General features: G+C 40.7%; 1 protein-coding gene across 8 annotated transcripts in view; it reads right to left on the bottom strand.

The window, feature by feature from the left end:
• Positions 1 to 1,030: 1,030 nt before the first annotated feature.
• Positions 1,031 to 20,030, bottom strand: part of LOC127028955 (splicing regulatory glutamine/lysine-rich protein 1-like) — a 46,782-nt gene continuing 27,782 nt past the window's right edge. For 3 of the 8 annotated variants that reach the window (XM_050914621.1, XM_050914628.1, XM_050914629.1), the window contains 5 exons: positions 19,680 to 19,799; positions 16,790 to 17,320; positions 6,586 to 6,672; positions 5,699 to 5,834; positions 2,099 to 3,390 (listed from right to left, as the gene is read on the bottom strand). In XM_050914621.1, the coding sequence (XP_050770578.1) occupies positions 3,238 to 3,390; positions 5,699 to 5,834; positions 6,586 to 6,672; positions 16,790 to 17,320; positions 19,680 to 19,799 (1,027 nt within the window). In that variant the 3' untranslated portion in view covers positions 2,099 to 3,237. The other 5 variants (XM_050914622.1, XM_050914625.1, XM_050914623.1 and 2 more) reach the window with 5 other exon arrangements.

Genomic DNA, 20,030 nt, shown 5'->3' on the forward strand with positions numbered 1-20,030 from the left:
TTCTGTTACCTTCCTCTTTTAAAATCCAAACAAAAATCCTATCTGTTTTCCAGAAACACCGTTGTGAAATAACTGTGGTCACTAATGGAAGCTTCCACATAAGTGCTTTACATGGTCTTAGCAAAATGGCATCATATCACTGCTTTTCTGAGCAATTACGAGTCACAACATTTTCAAATAAAGGCTGATTCAAATGAAATTACATTTAAAACAATACAGCTATCATGAACTACACTGTTCTCAAAACCTCCACTCAATTTCATCTCATTTATAAAGTGCAAAACCAAACAACCTGACATGGCAGCACAGCATGCAAACTTATTAACGATGAAGGCAATGAACTTCCAGTGGAAGATGTACACATTTAATGGATGATGCACACGATCCTGGCAGAGCAAGCAGGAACTTTGTTACTGTGCTATGCTACTAGTTTAAAAATGAGCTACCCTCTGCAGAGATAGGCATTTTACAAAATAATAGTTCTCTAGTGGTGGCTTTTTAGGAAGAGGGAACCGTAAAACATGTAATACGAATAGATATAACTTAACTACTTCAACAGATCTGCACAGTATTTACAAAGCAAAACCAGAAAATACAGCATGTGTAATAAAATATGACTTGGGGTGGGGATGAAATTTATGTTTGGTGGATTTTCTTTTTTTGTTTGTTTGTTTGCCTTTTTTAAAAAAAAAAACAACAACTTTTTGTAAGGGAACCATTAATTCACATACAATATAACAATGTGCTGCATATGGACTTACACATGTGATAAGTTAGCTAATAAGGCTGCCATCCTTAACTATTAATTTTCAAAGGCATGTTTCTTAGCTAACTGTACACAATCCTTTACATATTCTGTAACTGCTATATAATAGAGCTATGCAATTTCAGGATAACAAAACTCAGGAAATCAAACTAATCTCAGCTGAAACATGATACACTGCAAGACTTCTAATTTCTCCCAAAGGAGAAACTTAGCTTTTCAAAGATATTATAAATAATACATGTATATTTTCACTTGTATCCACATTTCAAATCAAAGAAGCTGCCTGAATAAGACCAGATCAACTAAAAATATATAACAGCAGAAACTTCCCTCTAAAATACTTAATTTTATTAGTGAAATGGTACCAAAGATAACAAGTATACAAAGAATCTCTTTGCTCTATGCTACTTACACATCATAAATAAGACAGCTGTTGTTGCAAGACACAATCCTTCACAGTCTTTCTATAAGCATACAGATTTGTCATTCTTTTATCAGAATAAGCTGTTTACCAGTCAACAGCATGTGGCTTAAGCATCACAAAAATGACTGTCTATACTTTACATAGTAAAGCATTTTCTATAGTCTTAAATGTACACAGTGGCAAGAACATAAAATCCTATAAAAAAAAAAAAGAAGAATGATTAAGCAGCTTCACAATCAAATTGGGTTTCATTACCTTAGGAACTGGGCAAATTTTTCATTCCCTGTAATATGCTTTGCTTTTTTTTTTTTTTTTTGGTAAGAATTAACTATGCAAAGGAAAAGAAAAACAAATTGAAAGCAAATAGCTAATATGCTATTAAGATTTTTTTTTAACTGAAAGAAATAACTCTTCCCATGAGGTAAGGCAATTAAGTCATTTGATTGTATTAAGTTGTATTAAAAATAATCTACTTGATTTTAGGTATAAATTTTAAAGGTATGACTTAAGAAATCTCACAATGATGAAACTGATTAAATTAGTTCAGAGAGCACAAGCCATGTTTTACCTTGACAAAAATATTTGCTTATTCATTCTCTTCTTACATGCTTTCTCTTTAAAGAATGAAAAAAGAATCTCTACCGTAACTCCTGTGTAAATTAGAACTTTTCTTTCCCAAATTATTTATCCCCTCAGCTTTGCATACGATTCCTTTTATATCACCCAGCAGGTATCAGAGATGATGATGGAGAGGTAACAATTAAGGCCATCCAAATGTAGATTAAATGTCTAAAGGGCTGTCTTTGATGCAGGTGATCAGAAAATGCTTTGTATTCGGCTACTACTTTTGTACAGTGGTGGTCCCCAAAATGCATCTTTGCTTTCACCTATAAATCTCTTCTAAAAAATAAAAAATAAAAGTAAAAATGGAGCTTTAGTATTTTAACAAGTGAATCAAACAATCCTTCTGACAAATCACTTGCATTCTTGTCTACAGTATAGTGGTGGCAAAATAGCAATAGAGATCATGTAAGATTTAGCTGAAAATGAGTAATAGCACATATACATTTCTAGAAAATACCACATTATTTTAAGAAGGCACTAAAGCTTCTGCTTGTGCTCCCATATTTTTTTAAACAAATAAGAAAAAAATTATTTTCATAATGGCACCTGTACTATTTGCAGCTGAACAGACACACTGCAGTACGGCTCAAAACAAAGCTGTAAGTTCTAATAATATCATACAGATGTGCTCACTTCTGGAAGGACAAAAATAAACAACAAAACAAAACAACCACAAAATAACCCAGTAAGCTAACCTATTATCTATAACATGGCAATGTTCCTTTTAGGAACAGAAAAGTAGCATGCGTTGTTCAAATACTTTAAAAGAAATACTCATTTTAGGGATATTAGTAAGAAAAGAAATCGTTTTAAATAAAACCCAAGAATCTCAAGCAGTGAGCAAATGAAAAACAAACTAGTCAGTGGGCATTTAACATAAGAACCGTAAAACTGTGTTTATGTTTAAAAACCCTTTTTCTATAGTTTTCATTTACAACAAAAGAAAGTGTGTATATTTATGCACCATTTCCAAGCACATCAAACAGTACACATTGAAGTTTTTGTGGATTTTTTTAACCCACAAAGTAAAACAATACAAAATTCATCAACAAGCAGTATTTTAAACAACCTTCAATGCATATCTTCAGCTTTTTTTGGATAGTACAGTTTTACATATTTCAGTTTCTACTTATTTGTAACAGCTTATACCAAAAGTTAACATAAATCATTTTACAAATAAGTACAGCCATCATGGAAATGCATGGATATTTAGAGATGAGTAGTTCTGATGGGATCTGCCTTTTCACAGTCCGTGTTCTCTTGCTTTACAGCAAGAAATTGACAAAGCTATCGCAAGAACTGGAAGAGCTACTAGTACTATCACCATGTTCAGGTTAATTGCTTTGACATTTTCTTCCTCATTCTGGGAAATAAAAAGCTTTGGATTTCATTCCTTACTTGAGTCAGAGGTCCATTCTTTGCTTTAAACCTCTTCCATTTTAATTGAGAGGTTTTCATCATTTGGTTGACAGTTCCCATTCTGTTGCAGCTTGACTTGATCTGTCCTTTGTGTATCTCTATTGCCTACTTCCTTGTCAGTTTCTGAATTCGGATCCTCTTTAGTGTGATCTTTGTCCTACCAAAGATAAAATTATTTTATAAAAAAAAAAAAAAAAAAATCATACTCTTAGCATTACAGGATATGACTTCCAACCAACTCTTGGTATTTTGATTGCCTCAATTTTTACATGCCTATCTTGTCTCAGCAACTTTCAGAATAGAGGCGTCAGCTCTTTTTTTTTTTTTTTTAAAGAAAAGCTTTCTTTTCAATTGGCTGAAGTTAGGCACTCATAACAACCCATCACCCAAGAAATCATTGCCATAAAGTCATCTGTCTTTATCATCAATATTCAGGTAAAACAGAACAAGCAGCATCATGGGACCTATGAGAAACAGCTCCAGAAATTAAGACTTCACCATATTTTTTAAATAAAACAGGATTACAGTTTTTCTTTCATATTTTTTGTCAGGTAACTGGGTTCTTGGGTAAGACAATTACTTAAGCATGTGGACAGAGTCACCTAAATCAGCTGGTTTATAACAGTTGAATAATTCTGAGTACCTCAAACTACTCTTTAAAGGCATGCTGCTTTTCAAATTCTAAGATTAAACAATTTCAAGATGTTTCTTTTCTTAATCACACCACCTTCTATTTTGCAAGGGAAAAAACCCATACTACTCTTCCTCAAACCTTCAACTTCACCCCTGCAGAGTCCAATATGCAGCCCAGGACCAAAGCAACCAGGGAGAGGCTGAACTGCAGAGTGAAAGTTTATTAAAAATCTTTTCAGCTTGACAGCCTGTGCTGGTTTTGGCTGGGATAGAGTTAATTTTCTTCATAGCAGCTAGTATGAGGCTATGTTTTGGATTTGTGCTGGAAAGAGTGCTGATAACACAGGGATGTTTTAGTTATTGCTGAGCAGTGCTTACACAGAGTCAAGGCCTTTTCTGCTTCTCACACCACCCCACCAGCGAGGAGGCTGGGGGTGCCCAAGAAGTTGGGAGGGGACACAGCCGGGACAGCTGACCCCAACTGGCCAAAGGGATATTCCATACCATATGACATCATGCTCAGCATATAAAGCTGGGGGAAGAAGGAGGAAGGGGGGGACGTTTGGAGTGATGGCATTTTGTCTTCCCAAGTAACCGTTACACATGATGGAGCCCTGCTTGCCTGGAGATGGCTGAACACCTGCCTGCCCATGGGAAGCAGTGAATGAATTCCTTGTTTTGCTTTGCTTGCGTGCGCGGCTTTTGCTTTCCCTATTAAACTGTCTTTATCTCAACCCACAAGTTTTCTTGCTTTTACTCTTCTGATTCTCTCCCCCATCCCATCGGGGGGGGGGGGGGGGAGCGAGCGAGCAGCTGCATGGGGCTTAGTTGCTGGCTGGGGTTAAACCACGACACAGCCAAACTAACCCTGAACCCTGCTGCTTAGTTACACAGTCTGCTTCCTGCCTGCTCATACAGATAGGCAGCCAGCCAACTCCTAACATATGGCACAGAACAGAAAAGAGAGCGAAATCAAAACAAAGTGTTTCCATAACCTAATCACACAAGCTCCTATAGGTCCAGTAAAGTTCAAATACACAGACTTCTCAAACTGGCCTACTAACATCAACTGCAGAATGACTTTCATGTCTCCCAACTGGCAAAACCTAAACCCAAGTGGCAATAATTTGGTAAGGACAACAGGGGAAAAAGAAGGGTGAGGAAAAGAAAGAAAAAGAAGGGAGGTGTCGTGGTTTAACCCCAGCCAGCAACTAAGCACCACGCAGCCGCTTCCCCCTCCCCCCTCCCAGTGGGGTGGGGAGGAGGAAAAAAAGTAAAACTTGAGAGTTAAGAACAGTTTAATAAAGTAAAATAAAATACACTACTAACTAAGAATAATAATATAATAATAATAGTAATGAAAAGGAATATGACAAAAAAAAAAGAAAATAACACCAAAGAAAAGACAAGTGATGCACAATGCAATTGCTCACCACCTGCTGACTGATGCCCCAGCAGCGATCTGCTCCTCCTCGTCAACTCCCCCCGTTTATATACTGGGCATGACGTTCCATGGTATGGAATACCCCTTTGGCTAGTTCGGGTCAGCTGCCCCGGCTCTGCTCCCTCCCAGCTTCTTGCACACCTGCTTGCTGGCAGAGCATGGGAAACTGAAAAGTCCTTGGCTTAAGATAAGCGCTCCTTAGCAACAACTAAAACATCAGGGTGTTATCATCAACATCATTCTCACACTAAATCCAAAACACAGCACTGTACCAGCTACTAAAATGAAAATTAACTCTATCCCAGCCGAAACCAGGACAGGAGGGAATTCCAATAATCATTCCACTTGCAGCACTCCACTCTGCTTATCACTTGGTCACACAGCTTACCTTCAAAGTAGTGGTGTTTTTGTCAGATTTCTCCTTTCCCTCTTTTTCTTTACTACTTTTTTTCTTGGAGGTGGAGCGTTCCCTTTCTCTTCTTTCATTATTTGTATCCTTTTCTCTTTTTTTTTCTTTCTTGTTTCTGTTTAAGAAAATTTTTACTCAAATCAGAATTTGATCCAACAGCAACAAATGTACTACCAATGCATACACTGAGTGTACTGTACAGTAAATTGCACAGTACAATAACTAAGAATGGTGGTATCCTGGTTTGCTTTCCTTCAGAAAGGTTCAGTCACCTTCAAACCATTTAACTGCAAACTAAACTCTCATCTGGGGGGTTTCCAAAAAACCATAAAGACAAGGGAGGAGAGCTAAAGAATGCATGTGGTTCAGTATACATGGTAATTGCAAAGAGAAAACCAAATTAATCTGTATCCGATGAAGGGTTTTTATTGATTTGAAGCAAATTTGCATCGCTAACAGATTTAAAACTCTCCAGTTGAAAGCATACCAAAGATCAAATCCATGAAGGGTTTTTTTTTTTGTTTTGTTTTAAATCAGAACTGAATCATACTGACCAATTGAAATTATCTGAGATGACTAGTGAAAAGGCAGTAAATCAATGAAAATACTTCCCAAGTTGTTTTCAATATATGTATCTGCATCTACCTTCGAATGTTCTGTTTATTGAAAAACAGACCTTTTCCTTAGAAAAGAAAATTATTATTAAAGAGCTTCTTGCATAACAAAAAAAAAAATCCAGAAGAAACACAAACTGAGTTAGCTCCTTTCATAACACCGATCTCTATATCACATTTCAATTTAACAAAAATACTATAACTTTTTCCTCCTTTACTGCTCATTAACTTTTATGTTTACATCAAACTGACCTTCTCGGAGAAGGAGTTTGTGAAGACTTTCTTTTTGTTGTTTTAGGAGACTTGGAGAGACTTCTACTCTTCCTTTTACGCCTTTCTCTGCAGGACCAAGAAGTTCAAGATCACCAAAGAAGAAAAATAATAAACTCAGGAATTGCATAAAAACAGAAAGCTCTTAAAATCATCTGACACAACTAAGTAAATATCCCTGAATTTAACATTATATATCACCAATAATATATGAACTGTACAAAGCAAAGAAAAAATTTCATATGTTTCAGTTTGATAGGAAAGGGGAGAATGGAAGTGGGAAGTAGGAAAAAAAAAAAAGTTGTGCCCTTTCAGATTTTAGTTTTATGTTTATCCTCACATGCTTGTACTTATACCTGATAACAACGGAAACACACTGAATTCACCAATCCTGTATTAAGTAAGAGTTTCTTCAGTCAAGAAAAGAATCCAATTGAATGAAAAGCCACATTAAGACAAAAGGCATAACTTGAGCAATACAAACTTCAAAACTTAACATTACAAACTTAAGATCACTGGAATTTCAGTTCAGCGTGACTGAAGTTTAATTCCTGAATACATGAGCTAGCATTCCTATTGGTTTAGAAGCAAACAGTGCAAAATGAAGCTCAAGCTATTGTCAAAATCAAAACAAATAAGTTAATATCTATTGTTTTCCTAGCAGTCCATGCTCAGCAAACCTATGTATCATTCTATAACGCACTGAAGAGCTCTTAGTATTTTACAAAACAGCTGTTTTACACAGATGTATGGAATTTGCTAAAGTTGCTGTTATGGAGTCTAATCTCGAATAGAACAGAACATTAAATAACTGGTTGCAAACATACTGAGGCACGCGTTAAAATAAAGTAAAAATTGAGCAAGTAAAGCTTCATTCAACATAAATGTAGACCCTATCTCTGTCAAAGTAAGATGACTCTTTCCTATCACCTCTTCATAGAGCAGGAAAAGCAGACAGGAAGAACTATCAAAGAAAAACAGGGAAGTTAAAAACTAATTGACAGGGCACTTTAAGATACAGCACAAAAGCTACACTTACGCATACCAGCTTTTGCAATTCACACCTAATTTCTTTAATATTTAGAAAGGCCAAGAAAACAACAGTTATTAGATAAATTACAAAAGGATATATTAAGATATACCTAGTATCACTATCTGGATTCATACTCTGACAATATCATCTAGCCTGACCTCCTGAAGCTGCACAGGACAAAAGTTCATAACTATTTTGTTCAGCAAGCTCTTAAGTTTGATTCAATCTTTGGTATACAAAAATATAAAGTGGCCTCAAAATCATGGAAAAAACCCCCACAATCATTGATCAGCTGTTCACTGGTTAACATGCACCTCATTTTGAACATCCTCACTGTCGTGGTTTAACCCCAGTCAGCAACTCAGCACCACGCAGCCGCTTCCCCCTTCCCCCCTCCCAGTGGGGTGAGGAGGAGGAAAGAGGGGGAAAAAAAAAAAAAGTAAAACTCGTGGATTGAGATAAGAACAGTTTAATAACTAAAATAAAATATAATACTAACAATAGTAATAATGAAATATAATAATAGTAATAGTAATTGTAGTGGGTTGACCCTGGCCAGATGCCAGGTGCCCACCAAAGCCGCTCTATCACTCCCCCTCCTCAACTGGACGGGGGAGAAAATAAAACGAAAGGCTCGTAGGTCGAGATAAGGGCAGTTTAATAAAGCAGAAGCAAAGGTCGCGCGCGAAAGCAAAGGAAAACAAAAAGATTTTATTCTCTACTTCCCATCAGCAGGCGATGTTCGGCCACTTCCCGGGAAGCAGGGTTTCAGTACGCGTAGTGGTTGCTCCGGAAGACAAACGTAAACAAACGAATGCCCCCCCCTTCCTCCTCCTCCTCCCCCTAGCTTTTATACTGAGCAGATGTGATATGGTATGGAATATCCCTTTGGTCAGTTTGGGTCAGCTGTCCTGGCTATGTCCCCTCCCAAGATCTTGCCCACCCCCAGCCTACTGGTGGGGGGGGCAATGTTGGAGAGGCAGCCTTGATGCTGTGGGAGCAGTGCTCAGCAGTAGCCAAAACCCTGGTGTGTTATCCACACCTTTCTAGCTACCAATACAGAGCACAGCACTACGAGGGCTGCTATGGGGAAAATTAACTCCATCTCAGCTAGACCCAATACAATCTCCACCCCTTATTCCATACCATTTGCGTCATGCTCAGGTCCCACATAATTTAATACACACATACATATACATATATCTTCTAACCATCCCATCGTATTTAATTCTCATTACTGAAATCCCTTCTTACCAACACTTACGACTTAAACTACATACTTAAACCATCTTTATACCCAACATACAGATTTACACATTCTCATTAACTACTATCTTCTGTCCTTTAACAGAGAGATATTATTCTCCCATTCCATGGGCTTCTTGCACTCCTCCAGATGTTCACAAACAGGCTATGACTTGGGCCCCGTCTGTCAAGATGGGCATTCAGGACAGGAGAAGCAGTATGTTTGATTGTTGAGCACCAACACTGGCTTGGTTTCAGTCATCATTGCACTCATCTTGTTCCTTGTGAAACTCACTCTTCGTTAGTTCAGGTCATTCCTGCTGCATTACTTCCTACAACATACAACTCACATCACAGATTATTTTTCCCCCAAGGTTAAATCTCCTTGAGGCACACACCGGGTCTCCCCATCCTTCCGCATTACCCACCAAGTACACCCAGGTCCTTGAGCAAAGACAATCCCACGAATGGGTTTGCCTTTTCCCATGGGAGGAGCAATCCATACCGCCTTCCCCAGCCACTTCCCCATGTGCACTACGGGGACCTTATCTCCTCCCACAGTATCTAACGGTTTTGTTTGGGCAGGACCAGGACAGTTAGCAGATCCTCTGGTGTTAACTAGCCAAGAGGCTTCTGCTAAATTTGTATCCCAGTGCTTCCATGCCCCATTGCCCAATGCTCTCAACATAGTCTTTAACAGTCCATTATATCTCTCAATCTTTCCAGAGGCTTGTGGGTGATAGGGGATATGATACACCCACTCAATGCCATGTTTCTTTGCCCAGGAGTTTATGAGGTTATTCCAGAAATGAGTCCCATTATCTGATTCAATTCTTTCTGGAGTACCATGTCGCCACAAAATTTGCCTTTCGAGGCCTAAGATGGTGTTTCGGGCAGTGGCATGGTTTACAGGGTATGTTTCTAGCCAGCCAGTGGTTGCTTCCACCATGGTGAGTATGTAGTGCTTGCCTTGGCGTGTTCGTGGCAGTGGTCCAATATAGTCAATTTGCCAGGCCTCGCCATATTGAAAACCCAGCCACCGCCCTCTGTTCCAGGGAGATTTTACTCGTGTGGCTCGCTTGATTGCAGCACATGTTTCACATTCGTGAGTGACCTGTGTGATGGCCTCCATGGTCAGGTCCACCCCTCGATCACGAGCCCATCTGTATGTTGCATCTCTCCCTAGATGTCCCGATGTTTCGTGGACCCATCGAGCTACAAATAGCTCACCCTTACGCTCCCAGTCCAGGTCCACCTGAGCTACTTCGATTTTGGCAGCCTTGTCTACCTGTTCATTGTTCTGATGTTCTTCAGTGGCACGGCTTTTGGGCATGTGAGCATCTACATGACGTACCTTTAGAGCCATGTTTTCTACCCGGGCAGCAATGTCCTGCCATAATGCAGCAGCCCAGATGGGTTTACCCCTGTGCTGCCAAGTGGTCTTCTTCCACTGCTGTAGCCACCCCCATAGGGCATTAGCCACCATCCAGGAGTCAGCAGAGAGATAGAGTACTGGCCGCTTTTCTCGTTCAGCAATCTCTAGGGCTAGCTGGATGGCTTTCACTTCGGCAAACTGACTTGACTCACCTTCTCCTTCAGTGGCCTCAACAACTTGTCGTGTGGGACTCCACACAGCAGCTTTCCACTTCCGATGGTTTCCTACCACATGACAGGATCCATCAGTAAACAAAGCATAACGCCTTTCATCTTCTGATAACTCATTATATGGTGGTGGTGCCTCTTGGGCATGAGCCACCTCCTCAGGCAATGCTCCAAAATCTCTGCCTTCTGGCCAGTCCATGATCTCTTCCAGGATTCCTGGGCGGTTGGGCTTCCCCAGTCGAGCTCGTTGCGTGATCAACCCTACCCACTTACTCCACGTAGCGCTGGTTGCGTGGTGTGTAGAGGGGATGTTTCCTTTGAACATCCAGTGTAGCACAGGCAATCGTGGTGCCAAGACGAGATATGCTTCTGTACCAACAACTTCTGAAGCGGCTCGAACCCCCTCATATGCTGCTAGTATCTCTTTTTCAGTTGGGGTGTAGTGGGCTTCTGATCCTCGATACCCCCGGCTCCAAAACCCTAATGGTCGACCTCGGGTTTCTCCTGATGTTTTCTGCCAGAGGCTCCAGGTGAGACCATGCTCCCCAGCACAGCAAGGCCATCAATGCCAGGACAAAGCACATAGCCATTTTTTGTACCAGCAAGTTCCCAAGTTCCTTCATCCTTCCCACAAAATAGCTCCCCCAGCACAGCAAGGCCATCAATGCCAGGGCAAAGCACAGAGCCATTATTTCTATTAACATGTTCCCAAGCTCAGCAAAATAAAGAGATAAGCAGTGCAGCCAACAAACTCCGTGACCCGCACAGGAGCTTGCCACTTAATAACTACTATAGCTATAGCACGCTTAATACAAAACTGCCGTTGTCTTGCCCCACGTTGGGCACCAAAATGGACTGTAGTGGGTTGACCCTGGCCAGATGCCAGGTGCCCACCAAAGCCGCTCTATCACTCCCCCTCCTCAACTGGACGGGGGAGAAAATATAACGAAAGGCTCGTAGGTCGAGATAAGGGCAGTTTAATAAAGCAGAAGCAAAGGTCGCGCGCGAAAGCAAAGGAAAACAAAAGATTTTATTCTCTACTTCCCATCAGCAGGCGATGTTTGGCCACTTCCTGGGAAGCAGGGCTTCAGTATGCGTAGTGGTTGCTCCGGAAGACAAACGTAAACAAACGAATGCCCCCCCCTTCCTCCTCCTCCCCCTAGCTTTTATACTGAGCCGACGTCATATGGTATGGAATATCCCTTTGGTCAGTTTGGGTCAGCTGTCCTGGCTCTGTCCCCTCCCAAGATCTTGCCCACCCCCAGCCTACTGGTGGGGGGGGCAATGTTGGAGAGACAGCCTTGATGCTGTGGGAGCACTGCTCAGCAGTAGCCAAAACCCTGGTGTGTTATCAACACTGTTCTAGCTACCGATACAGAGCACAGCACTACGAGGGCTGCTGTGGGGAAAATTAACTCCATCTCAGCTAGACCCAATACAGTAATGAAAAGGAATATAACAAAAAGGAGGGGGAGGAAGGGGAAAAAACCGAACAAACACAAAAAAAAACCCACCAGTGATGCACAATGCAATTGCTCACCACCCGCTGACCGATGCCCAGTTAGTTCCCGAGCCACGATCCGCCCCTCCCGGCCAACTCCCCCCTGTTTATATACTGGGCATGACGTTCCATGGTATGGAATACCCCTTTGGCTAGTTCGGGTCAGCTGCCCCGGCTCTGCTGCCTCCCAGCTTCTTGCACACCTGCTTGCTGGCAGAGCATGGGAGACTGAAAAGTCCTTGGCTTAAGATAAGCGCTACTTAGCAACAACTAAAACATCAGCATGTTATCAACATCATTCTCACACTAAATCCAAAACACAGCACTGTACCAGCTACTAAGAAGAGAATTAACTCTGTCCCAGCCGAAACCAGGACACTCACATTTATCATCACCTTTTTTCAAATGAGGATATTGGAAATGAATATATTATTCTGACAGTGCTCCCACTTGGTCTACATTGAGTACATCCCCACTTTATTTTGCTTTCCTGCATATGTATCTGTGAGCAACCAAGTAAGTGCCCTAGTAATTGTGTTCAAACTAGAAACTGTTTATTCATGAAATCTAATTTTCAGTTTCTGCTTTTCATATTTCAAGTTGAAGAACTACAGCTGTGTCTGACAGCGTTCCTACATCTATGTTACATCTGTCTATACAAAGATTTTTGTGCGCCTGTTTTTATTAACACTCTTAAGCAACACTAATACAGCAAAATTTAAGAAAAAGAAGTTTGAAAACTTTGATAGTGATCCCATGTCTCTAAATCATACACAGAACTAACATTCTTGTCTCAAAGGAAAAATCCCACAGGCTCATGACTGGAGGCAACTTCCTGTTGATTTAAATAAAGTTCACTAGGAATGGCTCCGAGATTTGCCTTAGACCAACACCAGGTCTAGCATTGCTAGAATCTTTTAATTCTGAGACAGACAGAAGCTTTGGGGCAGAGAGATTTCTTGATACCTGTTCCAACTAACAGTACTTGGAAGAATTGTGGCAGTGTGAACTAACTTCCTGGAAAGAGAGGTAGCTTTCAGCCTCTTCATATTCTGTTTGCCCCTAATTAAGGCACAAATTTTGGTTTTGACCCTGATGGAATCTGAGCCTTGCTAATGCCAGCAGAAATTGCCAGTGGAATATATGGGGTCCCTCTGCCTTCTTTAGGTTAAAGAAAAAAATTAAGAAAAAATCCCAGACAAACAATATTTAACGGGTAAGACCGACTGGACTTGATATTACCACCTTCAGGTTGGGCCATTACTGGGTTATGGTTATGAAGGAAGATACCACTTCAGCCATCAAGAAGTCTTCTCTTTGGACAAAGTCCCTACCTATCTCCTTTGCTAGCCTGTAGATGTCTCTTGGAAAAGGAGCCTGATTCTCCTCTTCCTCTGGTCTGTGTCTCTTCCTTCAGCTAGGAATCAAAAATAGCCATGTGATTTCTAGTACTTGCATGCTGTTTGTCAGTAAAGCAAGGTGAGCTGCCACCTAGTTCTTAGAAGGTCCTGTATGTTCTATTCCACCTCCACCTCTTCTCCAAAAAGACTAGGAGACTATTTGTCCAATATTTTACACTCCTCAGAAAAAGGATCTGCATCTTCAAAAACAGTCCCAACTCAGTGCTGCAATGTAAAACCAGACAGCTGACATGCCAGGTTGTTGGATAATCTTCTCCTGAATGGTTTGTAACCATTTCAACTAGGCAAAGTCAATCACCAAAGTAAACGGACACCCCTAAATACAAGCTAACTGGGACTTGGTAGCCCAACCTATTGACAAATATTTTTCAGAATAACAGAATTACTGAGGTTGGAAGAGCCCTCTGGAGACCACCTAGTCCAGACCTCCACCCTCCCAAAACAGGATCAACTAGAGCAGGTTACTCAGGGCCATGTCCAGTCAGGTTTTTAATATCTCCAAGGATGGAGACTCCGCAATCTCTCTGGCCAACTGGTTCCAGTTTGCCCAGAAAACACACAATTTAAACATTAGAAAAAACCTTTTATTTCCCATATTTCAATATATGCCCATTGCCTCTTGCCCTGTCACTGGCCATCACTGAGAAGAGTCAGGCTCCATCTTCTTCACACTCTCCCATCAGGTATTCAATTCGCACTGATAAGACACCCCCTCAGCCTTCTCTTCTCCAGGCTAAACAATCCCAGCCCTCTCAGCCTCTCCTTGTATGACAGATACATATAAAAACCAATGTATTTCTCTCATCCTCCATCTTCAAAAAGAAGATTATCCCTGTTTAATGGCATCTGTACAAAAAATTAATTTCATATCAAAGTAGAGCTTTGTACTGCGAGTCCATTAGAAGAGATGCACTAAATTTAACTAGAATTCTCTGCCCAAGTACATGACATTTGAGCCTTCCATGACACTTTCTTAAATAGCGGGAAGCTTAAAGGGGAGCATAACTGTTGCAAACTAGAGTATGAATTTTTTATAACATCCAGCTAACTACACTTGCTAGTTGACATTAGGAACTGGGTCTTCCACCAAGGCTCTTATATAAGCTACACGTTACTGTATTGGGTCGACCCGCTGCTGGCCAAGGCCGAGCCAATCAGCGATGGTGGTAGCGCCTCTGTGATAACATATTTAAGAAGGGGGAAAAACTGCTGTGCAACTGCACCTGGAGAGAGGAGTGAGAATATGTGAGAGAAACAACTCTGCAGACACCAAGGTCAGGGAAGAAGGAGGGGGAGGAGGTGCTCCAGGCGCCGGAGCAGAGAGATTCCCCTGCAGCCCCTGGTGAAGACCATGGTGAGGCAGGCTGTCCCCCTGCAGCCCATGGAGGTCCACGGTGGAGCAGATATCCACCTGCAGCCTGTGGAGGACCCCACGTCGGAGCAGGGGGATGTGCCCTGAAGGAGGCTGTGACCCCGTGGAGAGCCTGCACTGGGAGCAGGCTCCTGGCAGGACCTGTGGACCCATGGGGGACCCACACTGGAGCAGTCTGTTCCTGAAGGACTGCACCCCATGGATGGGGCCCATGCTGGAGCAGTTTGTGAAGAACTGTAGACCATGGGAAGGATTCATGTTGGAGAAGTTTGTGGAGGACTGTCTCCCGTGGGAAGGACCCCATGCTGGAGCAGGGGAAGAGTGTGAGGAGTCCTCCCCCTGAGGAGGAAGGAGTGGCAGAAACAACATGTGATGAACTGACCGCAACCCCCATTCCCTGTCCCCCTGTGCCGCTCAGGGGGAGGAGGCAGAGAAAATCAGGAGTGAAGTTGAGCCCAGGAAGAAGGGAAGGGTGGGAGGAAGATGTTTTTAAGATTTGGTTTTTATTTCTCATTACCCTACTCTGATTTGATTGGCAATAAATTAAATTTATTTCCCTGAGTCGAGTCTGTTTTGCCCGTGACGGTAATTGGTGAGTGAATCTCTCCCTGTCCTTATCTCGACCCACGAGCTTTTAGTTATATTTTCTCTCCCCTGTCCAGCTGAGGAGGGGGAGTGATAGAGCAGCTTGGTGGGCACCTGACATCCAGCCAAGGTCAACCCAGCACAATTACTTATCTAATTCAACATTCCTGAGGCATACAGGCAGAAAATGTTATGTTTTCAAAGCTGACAGAACTATCTCTACTCTGTGCAGGTATTCAACCCATGAAATAATGTTAACAATGCATTAAAATAGGAAGCTGCATATGCTTAAAGAAGCCACAATATTTTGCCCATAAACCTCCAAAACAACATGGACATTTCATATAACCCAAACAGAATGTTCAGAAACCATTACAGCCTTTTCTGCATTATATGTACCATGAACTCCCGAATTTTGAGGGCTACGGAAATTTTGCTTTTGTCCAGGGAAGTGATTATAATACACAGAACTTTTCCCAATTCATCCAGCATTTCATTCTCTCAAGGTAACAGATAAAATTTGGTATCTAAATTTGACACATGATATTATTGAACTCTGTAACTGCTGAGATATTCAGAAAGGACTTTTTCCACCAAAGCTTCTGAACTTAAGTTAGCTGCAACACTTTTAGAATATGCCTGAGTTAGTCCACTTACAGAGCTTATAATCAATCTCATAGTCTCCTTTTGCTGTACTGAATTTATCCAGACTTCCACCCAGTTTACCCTCCCTCAGAGGCAAAAACAACAGCTAGATTAACCCTGACTGCTTTCCTGTTTACTATCAGCATGGTTAAGGAATGTTAATTTTTACTTGTATCTGGCCATCTAACCAGCTAAACAAGGTATCCTTATCTTCCAACTGAGACACATTCACTTTCTGAATGGCTAGCCAGCCAAGTGACATGCTTGCTTCCTGCTGTTCAGCCATCCAGCCAAGAAAATTCATTGCTCGCCATCCTTAAGGTGGCCAAGTGGCAAATACTACCACCCAACTGTTCGTAAACCCAAGAAATTGCTCTACAGACCGACACTGTACAGTATGTAAGTTACCAAGGAACTATGTAACAGTGACTCAAACTTTCATCAGGACAAAGATGATGTTTGATGTCCCTCTATCATAACTTTTGGATGGCTCCAACACAGAGAAATGGCATAAGAACCATCTACTTACTGTCCTCAAGGTCTATACTATATAGTTATGTGAAAGGCAAGCACAAGCTGCCCAACAAGAAACTATTTTCTATCAAGCGTCATACAGAGCTCTCTGTAATAGATTTTACTTTATAGGGAAATCTACAAAACAGAAATACAAATTGAATAAGTGAAATGATGATATTGATACATAAAAATTAGGATGCACATTCTTCATGGTGCATCACTGTACTGACAAGTCCAAAAAAGCATGAAAAAAATTCTAAACAAACCTGCTGGAGCTACGAGATCTTCTTGAAGAGCTATAGCTTCTTGGGGGTGTTCTGGATCTCTTCTCTTTCTTCTTTTTATCATCTCTCTCTTTTTCTCTTTCTCGCTCCTTCTTCTCCTTATCTTCATCTTTTTCCTTTTCTTTGTCCTTCTCTTTGTCCCCTCTGTCCTTATCTCCCTCCTTGTCCTTAATCTTCTCTCTGTCCTTCTCCTCTTTCTCAACATCATCTTTTTCCTTGTTCTGGTCTACCTCTTCCCTGTCTTTTTCCTTCTCCTTATCTTTGTCCTTTTCCTTTTCCTTGTCCCTATCTCTGTCCCTATCCTTGTCTCTGACTCTCTCTCGATCTTTGTTTCGCTCTTTCTCTCTCTCCCAGTCCTTCTCCTTATCCCTGTTTCTCTCTTTATCTCGCTCTCTTTCCCTTTCTTTGTCTCTGTCCCGGTCTCTCTCCTTCTCTTTGTCTCGGTCTCTCTCTTTCTCCTTTTCTTTGGCCTTTTCTTTTTCCTTGACCTTTTCTTTGTCTCTTTTCTTGTCCCTGTGAAAAGCCAAACACAAATCCATTAATTCATCTTTGAACTTTCCAATAAAAATTACAACTAACTCTTTAGCATACATTAATTGTTCAAGAGAAAATATGTGTTTCTGTTGAAAAATAGTAATTATTCAAAATTTTAATTTTCCACCCCTGTTCACCATGAGGGAGAGGCTATATAGCTAGGAAAAATTTGGAAACCAAATTGAGGAAGGGAGGGCCAAAATCAAATCAAACTGTGATCTTCAAAGTGATATTATTACACTTTGAAAGAATATGTCTTTTCACCTCACAGCTACATTACTATACATACATAAGTTTTCTACATTTTGTCAGGAGCGAGAAACTCTACAATTTGTAAATCCATTCTTTACTAAAAGTGTGTCCACGTAAAATGGACTGCAGATTAACCACCCCCACGTGAATAATGACAGCTGACTGGACAGAAGTCTTTATTCTACAGTGTTCTCTCACATAAATATCCTGGAACTACTTGAAAGTCCAACATCAATTAATACACAGAAACAAAAAAAAAAAAGGGATAAAATTTCACCAAATTCCCTCAAAAGGCAAATGTAAGGTCAAAACTCAACCAAGACAATTCAATCATCTGTAATGTCATTAGGAATTTGAAAATTATTGAAAAATTGGTAAGACAGTAAAAACAGAAGCAAGGTAACAGAACAAGTCAGCTTCTTTAGGACAGGCAGAATGATACATGTTCATAAAAACAGTGAGGAAAATTCCAATGGATGTTCTAGTAGTCAAGCCAAATAAAAATATATTAGATCACAGCTTTGGCTGGAAGATTACATTTTGGTAAAGGATTATTTGGAAGTGCGAGACTCTGAACCGTCTTTCCTTTCTAGCAAAGAGAAGAGAGACACACAACTCCTAAACCTGCCTCTAGGACATATGAAAATGAACAACTGTTCAGAGAGAGAAACAGGAGAAAGTACAAGAGAAGTTGTTGATCAGCAGGCCTTTTCATGTCCAAGAGAACCAGATTGACAGAAGTTGCTGTGTCTATTGGTACCTATTCTAGGATTTTTAAAGATTCTCAAAGAGACTCCTTCAGACATGAAAGGCCCTACATACAGCCCTCACCTTTCTTCATTGGAACAAGTGTTTGGCTACTAATAAATAATAGGCTTGTTTCATGGTCTGTGACCTGAAGACTTTGATTCCCATCAGGTTTTGGCAAATACCTCTTTAGATGTCTCACAGAAGGAATATAAGATCATAAAGATGAAACAGCACACAATCCCTGCAATAGCAAGGGGTCTCACAATGACCCAAGAAGTGCCTTCCAGTTATTTATTACAGAGATTTCATTGGACTTGCCCCTTCCAGTGAGCAGATATCTCAAGAAGCTCCAGACAACAGCAACAGAGGCAAAAGGATCCATCAACGAAGCCCAGCTACGTAGCCTACTCCTAACTGTTCCCACTGAGGTCCACAGATCTGTAGTTCTCTTTCCCACAAAACTTCTCCCCTCAGAAAACAAGAGACAACTGCACAACCTAAGTATGAAGCTCCCTTTAAATGAGTCAGGGGAATTACAGAGATGAAACAGAAAGAAAAGTACCAAGGCTTCTATTCATGAAGCTACTTTCATAGGCACTTTTGTTTTGTGAATATTCACTATTTCGTCCCTCAGAAAATTATTATCATCCAAGGAGATAAAGGAATTATCTTGTTGGAATTTCACAGTTCAATAATTAGACAATCAGACTTAAAAATTAATAGACTAGGTAAAATATAGATGTATTAGATCCTGAAATGTAAATATGCCACATAACAGACATATACATTTGTGCCTACAGCAGTGTATGGCCAATATGAAATAGCCAAAGGCAAAAATAAAAGCTCGTGCACAAAAGCTTTATACGTGTTCTCAGAACGTGGGATCAAGTTCAGCCTGAATCCAATCTATATCTGTTGAGAAGGCTGAAGAAGCATCATCCACTTTTTTGTGTGCTGCACAGGCTACACAGAACATACCTAATCCGTTGGTTGAAGTCTGACAATTAAAGTTACCTATTTTCGATCAGCTTGCACATTGGTATAAATGTAGACTAGACTTTGGTATCAAAGTTTAGGTACCTCAGTGTTGTGGTTTAACCTCCATAGGCACCATATGAGTTACTATGAAGAAAATTAACTATATCCCAGCCAAAACCAGTACACTCAGCATAAAAATTTACTTTCTATTCTTTTGTCCTACAAACAAAGCCTAGGGACAGGCTAAAGCATTTAGAGATTCCATCCTTTGCCATCACTTAAAAGGTTTGTTAGATTTTTTTCAAAAACCTTTGTACTGTGTGCTAAGAAGAACAGTATCATTAGGAATGGAACTCACCAAGAATGAGAGCGACTTCTTGATTTCTGCCTTTCCCTAGATCTAGACCGTTTTTTCAGGGGACTTCTGGATCTGCGTCTGTCCTTGTGTCTTGAGAGCGATCTGTTGCCAGATCTACTTCTATATGAACAACGCCAGAAGAAAAATACTTTAATATTGAAACTTCGTAAAAATTAGGTCAACCAAGAAGGGAAAAAACCCACATAAATCTTGCCTCACTACATATATATAGAGAGAGTTACACCTCAGTAATATACTGCCTACCAACATTTTTGTAAATATGGATACTTTAAGCTTCACCAGGTGCACATGCTCTCCTTTGAAACAATGCACCATTTAAGTAATACTCAT

The sequence above is a fragment of the Gymnogyps californianus genome, unplaced genomic scaffold (assembly GCF_018139145.2).
Source record: "Gymnogyps californianus isolate 813 unplaced genomic scaffold, ASM1813914v2 HiC_scaffold_51, whole genome shotgun sequence".
NCBI classification, from domain to species: domain Eukaryota; kingdom Metazoa; phylum Chordata; class Aves; order Accipitriformes; family Cathartidae; genus Gymnogyps; species Gymnogyps californianus.